Source organism: Coturnix japonica, unplaced genomic scaffold (assembly GCF_054131305.1).
Source record: "Coturnix japonica strain WE unplaced genomic scaffold, WE-NBRP24 Scf041, whole genome shotgun sequence".
Classification (NCBI taxonomy): domain Eukaryota; kingdom Metazoa; phylum Chordata; class Aves; order Galliformes; family Phasianidae; genus Coturnix; species Coturnix japonica.
Genome location: NW_028188944.1, coordinates 2,040,856 through 2,046,210, shown reverse-complemented (window position 1 = coordinate 2,046,210; position 5,355 = coordinate 2,040,856). Strand labels below are relative to the sequence as shown.

At 43.5% G+C, this 5,355-nt stretch overlaps 1 protein-coding gene across 1 annotated transcript; it reads left to right on the top strand.

The window, feature by feature from the left end:
• The first annotated feature begins 2,006 nt into the window (after positions 1–2,006).
• LOC146752768 (myosin-binding protein C, cardiac-type-like) lies at positions 2,007–4,324 on the top strand. The gene is made up of 2 exons (XM_085531274.1): positions 2,007–2,255; positions 4,152–4,324. Exons 1-2 carry the CDS (start codon positions 2,138–2,140, stop codon positions 4,322–4,324), a joined length of 291 nt encoding a protein of 96 aa, XP_085387400.1. The 5' UTR covers positions 2,007–2,137.
• Positions 4,325–5,355: the final 1,031 nt, after the last annotated feature.

Genomic DNA, 5,355 nt, shown 5'->3' with positions numbered 1-5,355 from the left:
GAATGCCTTTTGTTGGAAGGGACCTGGAGGATCATCCAGTTCCAATCTCTGTCCTGGAAAGGAACACATTCTTTGAGACTAGGTTGCTCTAACACCCATCCAGCCTAGACTTGAATGTTTTCAGGGATGGGGCATCCATAAATTGCACAACTTCTCTCCACATCATTCTCTTGGGGCATCAGACTGGGAGAACTGATTCATTTTTCTGACTCCTTCCCCAAAACCTGCTCTTCTTTCAAGAGGCCAAACTAATGTATCTCTCTCTTTTCAGAGCCAGAATTTGTATTTACAAACAAGGAGAAGGTACAGAAGGTGGTGAAGGCTGCAACAACAGAAAATGCCACGCTGAGCTGCGAGGTGGCCCAGGAGAAGATGGAGGTTGTCATCAATTTATAAGCAATGAGCCAATAATGTTCCAATTATAAACTTTTATTAATTGTAGCGGGTAAAACTAAAAGGCAATTCAGTGCTGGGCGACAGGGGGATTATTGTTCCTCCAACTGCCGCGCCGTCCCGTCCCTTGCAACTTCTTTTGTATTGTCCATCCCGAGCGTATTGTCCTTTAATTGGTCGGTTGTGATCGTGCGACTTGGTGTGTCGTTCCTTGGTTGGTCCTTCCGTGGAACTTTGTATCCATCGGGGCGCGCTTTGCCTGTAACTACGCAGAGTACACAATCTACCCATAAAATTAGAGTGTTCTGCAACCTTTGTGGCCTCCATATTCCACCATTATATCCCGGTCCTAATGAACAAGCACTCCACCACAATGCTACCACATCCCGGTCTTAATGAGCAAACATTTTATCACAGAGGTCAAGTGATAAAAGGAGGGGAAACTGATCACCTCGAGCAAGAAGTTCAAGGTAGAGTCAGAGGGCAAACAGCGTCGGCTGGTGGTGAGCCAGGTGGAGAAGAAAGATGCAGGGGAGTACAGCTGCAAGGCTGCTGGCCAGAAACTCACCTTCAAGATTCATGTCACAGGTGAGACAGGTGTTGTATGAAATACAGCAGAGAACAGTAAAGTAAAATCTAGTTTCTATTATACTGCACCTGGATCACTGTAGTCTGTGCTGAGGTTTTTTCCCTAGACTTGATTGCCTGGGTTTGTAGAAAGTATTTGGTTTCAGTATGACACAAAGACCTGTTTCAGTCTGTCTGTAGAGCAATAATTAGTAATATATGTACAGTGGAAGCAATATTCAAGATATTATTCAAATCTCTCCTGTGCCTGAGATCCCAAACTGTAATTCTTGTTCACCTAAACATTTGACTAAGATAAGTATGTGCAGTGAGGCTGGAGTGCATGTTCTACGTGCAGCCTTTCATGGCAGGAGAAGCAGGAACTTCTCCTAGTAGTACACTGCCTTTTTACTATGCCTTTATGTTGGAGGCTGCATCTGGATAGGTGAGTCTGCTACTCACAGTAAGAGACCTGGTAGAGCTGACTATTGCCAGAGCTCAAAGTAAGATAGATATCTGCAAATCACACACAAAGAACAAAGGACTGCGTTGGTGAGCATATTTCCTTTGTGCCTTTGACAGTCACAGTTGTGGCAATGGTAGAGGCCATGAGGAGTCTGTTCAGGAAGCCAGGAGTACTGTTCTGGGTCATGAAAAGGCAGCCAGTGGTTTGACTATCACATGTTTATGTGTTTTGATGTTTCACAGTGGGTCTTAAGTAAAAGGAACTCAGGTTTTGGTTGCCTGCAGGACAGATGTTCTTTTGGGTTCAATATGTTTGCATAGTGACTTGCAACCATGGGACTGGTGTTCAAGGACCCTCTTGGTTCCTTCAGTTCCTAGGTTCTTTCTTGCCTAGATTTGACACTTTGTTTCAACAGAAGAGCTGATATTCTCTAGTGAAGGCTATTAGTTTGGGCACAAGTGGTAACCTAAACCTGTTCCAACCTGTACATACAAACCTGCAAGTTGGTCTCATTTCGGTCCCTCAGTCAATACTTTTTCTTTTCTTCCCTCAGAGCCAAAACCTGTGTTTATAAACCAGGAGCAGGTGCAGAAAGAGGTGAGTGCTGCCCTGGCAGCAAGTGCCTCCCTCAGCTGTGAAGTAGCACAGGATCCAACCGAAGTAAAATGGTTCAAGGATGGAAGACTGCTTGCCTCCTCCAGAAAGTTCAGAATGGAATCTGTGGGCAAAACACGGCGTCTGGTTGTGGAGCAGCTGGAGAAGAAAGATGCTGGAGAATACATCTGCGAGGCTGCTGGCCAGAAGATGACCTTCAAGTTGGAAACAACTGGTGAGCATTCGCTTTGGGAGCACTAAGCAGCTTTTTATGTGGCTTAGAGGAAGACTGGCTGTCTTCTACCCTGTGGGCATGGAACAGCCACAATTCCCCCCGGAACAACATCAATGACCCACACCACAAGTTGGATTCTCCTTTTTAATGTAGTGGTAGCGAGGTGAAAATCTGGCTGTGGAATATTTTTGACTAAGGAACTTCTACTTTAATTTCTAGATGCGCTGAATTACCCTCTAGAGTGTCTTTCTGAATATATAAGCAACCATGGGTGACTATGATCCTGATTTATATCTAGGTTCAGGCTTACTTTTTCAGTTAGGTTAGATCAATAGCTCCAGAGAAGATAGGGAAATACAGCAGTTCACTGATACCATGTGTCAGAAGAATGCAGCTCAGTGCTGGGCAGTTTGCTGCTTCATTCCCTCTTACAAGTTGCACCCAAGGCTGGAAAAGACCACTGAGATAGCTGAGTCCAACCCAGCCCACCCTCACTGGACTTACTAACCACGTCCCCAGTGCCACATACCCGTGGCTCTTGAGCACCTCCAGTGACTGCGGTATATCAGCGTGGTTGCTTCAGTTGTGGGAGTTTTCAGACACTGGCTGTTGTTCTAGCGAGACAAAAAACCAAAACTGATGGAACAGTGTCTATACAGGAAGCAACTGGCTGTCCTGATGGCTGCCAACAGTTTTACACAAGGTGTGTCATGCAAGCTTGCATGAGTCTGGTTTAAAAACTTGCTGTTCTGATGGAAGGAGAGGATGTTGGTACAGGATAACTGCGGGATTTGTGCTCTCCCGACATCCAGTTGCAATCACAGCTTATTGTTGCTATAGAAAACAGCTTCTCTGTAGACAAATTGAGTTAGTTCCAATAAGTGGCTGAAGCCCTAAGTGATCCAAGGTGAAGCATGATCCAAACTGGAATTTAACTACTTGTAGTAGGGAATCCAAGCCTTAATGAGATGAGTTATTTAAAATATGAGTCCTCCATCTAAAACAGCATTGAACTCTTACTCTGGTTTATGATAGAAGTGAGAGTTTAACAGCAGAAGTCTGAAGTTATGCTCCATATTTCTCATCACTCAAGAGAATATTTGAATATATGAATTCCTTTGGCTATGTTAGAGCTCATAATGAGGTCAGCTGATGTTCTTTAAATGCTCGGAGTCTAGCAATGTGGGGAAGTGGACTGCTATTTGCTGTTGAGCTTTAGGCTAAGAAGCCTGATTTTAGAGGACTGTGGACTTCCCCTTTCCCTTCCCCTCTCCTCCCCTTCTCCCTGGACTGATCCCACATGGTTTGAGAATGATTTCAGATCAAGGTAAATGAGGAATCGCCGTGTGAAAACCTGTTGTTTTACTGCACTATAAGAGACACTTAGTCAAAAGACAAGTGTGTGTTCCAAGCTTGAGATTGCAGGAGATCCTAGAAACAACTCAGCTGCTCAAACCTGTAGTCTGGCTGAATCTTTTATTGTCAGTTTTGGTCAGGAGGAGATGCTTGAGTAAGACAAATAAAAGGTCACGGGTAAGTTGGTCCTTCTTGTGATATACTTCTAGGCTTTCATCAGGGAGAAGCTTAATTAGTCCAAATAATCATAGCAGAAACCACACCAAGAGCATGAGAGTGAAATTTATACTTTCTTGACGTGAAGGAAAATTTTACCTGGTTCTGCCATTCCCCAAATATTTGTTTCCTTATGACAAGAAGAACTTTGCAGAAGTAATTTTTTTTTTCAGTCTTGCGTGCAACACAAAAAGGGGTAAAATCTAGGAGGCCACCTGAAATGTTTTTTCCATCTGGAAGGATCCATTTAACAGCACCCATGGACCTGGTTATGAACAAAACTAAGTTCCCAACTAAATCCACATTCTTCTTTCTCCTTCTCAGAATTGCCTGTGAAAATCAGCAAACCATTGGCAGACAGTAGCGTCATTGAGAAGGACAAGGTCACATTTGAGTGTGAGCTGTCCAGGCCCAACATGGACGTCAAGTGGTTCAAGCTATGGCATGTAGTGGTATTTTCCTTTCTGACTTCTCTGGAAATGAATGAGAGCCTTTAATTTCACTTCCAAGGGATGCGAGTCTGAGCTTTTCCTTGATAGCTTTTTCACTGCTCTCTTTTCTTTATGCTCTTTTATTTGCCCAGATCAGCACTCTTTGTTATTATGTCCTGAGTTCATTTATCAAGTTGAAATTGAAGTTTGTTTTGGTTTTATTGTGAACTTTTTAGGTCATGCTGCACAAAATATTGTTGGTTGAACTACAGTACAGTCTTGAGCTTCAAGTCTAACACAGAAATTCTCAGCTGGGATTTTGTAGCCTTGTTGTGAACTGGGTTTTTGGGGTGAAATCTCAGTTTTCTTTGCACCTGACAGTGTGAGAATTTGCTCTGGCACTTTGTGTACCTCCCTGGTGCTCAGCTGTTCCTTCCCTTACTTGGGGATAACGTCATTTATTCAAGGTGATGTCCAAACAGGCTTGTTAACAGTCCTCCGCAGTGCTTTAAGCTGTCATAGGTCAGCCAGAATTTATGCATGTTCTATAGCCATTCCTTCATGTTGAAAACACTGCACTGTGCTTAAGCTTCAGCATATGTTCCAGTAAGCACAGTTCCATTAATTCTAGGGGAGTGGGTGAATTAAGCATAGATCTGAAGGCTCCCTTTGCTGAGTGCAGAGATGGAAGGACTAATGGAGATCTGACTTGATATTTTCCCTTCTAGGATGGGAAGGAGCTCTGTCAAAGTAAAAAAGTGGGCATTACTTCCCAGGGAAATAAGAGAAGTCTCATTATTCACAAGTGTGAATATGAAGATCAGGGAACATCCACATGCTGAGCAGCCTAAGACAAGACATCAGCTACCCTAAAGGTTCATTTTATGTTTAACTGAAAGAGCAAATAAATCCTCTTGTGGTATTTTGCACCACGGGAAGAAATGCTTCATGGGCAGTTTGGGCATTTCTTGGTTAGTCCTTTTGGATACCTTTCTCTTTCTTCTTTATGCTCAAGACAGATTTTCCCTCCATGTGTTGCATTGGTTAAACCCCAGTTTGTAGCTCATCATTGGGCTCTGAAGCATCAGACTTGTTAC

Excerpts from the sequence above, each read along its gene's own strand:
- LOC146752768 (XM_085531274.1), top strand. The coding sequence starts at position 2,138 with ATGGAATCTGTGGGCAAAACACGGCGTCTGGTTGTGGAGCAGCTGGAG. Across the intron at positions 2,256-4,151 it reads CTTCAAGTTGGAAACAACTG|AATTGCCTGTGAAAATCAGC; the intron begins GTGAGCATTCGC and ends TCTCCTTCTCAG.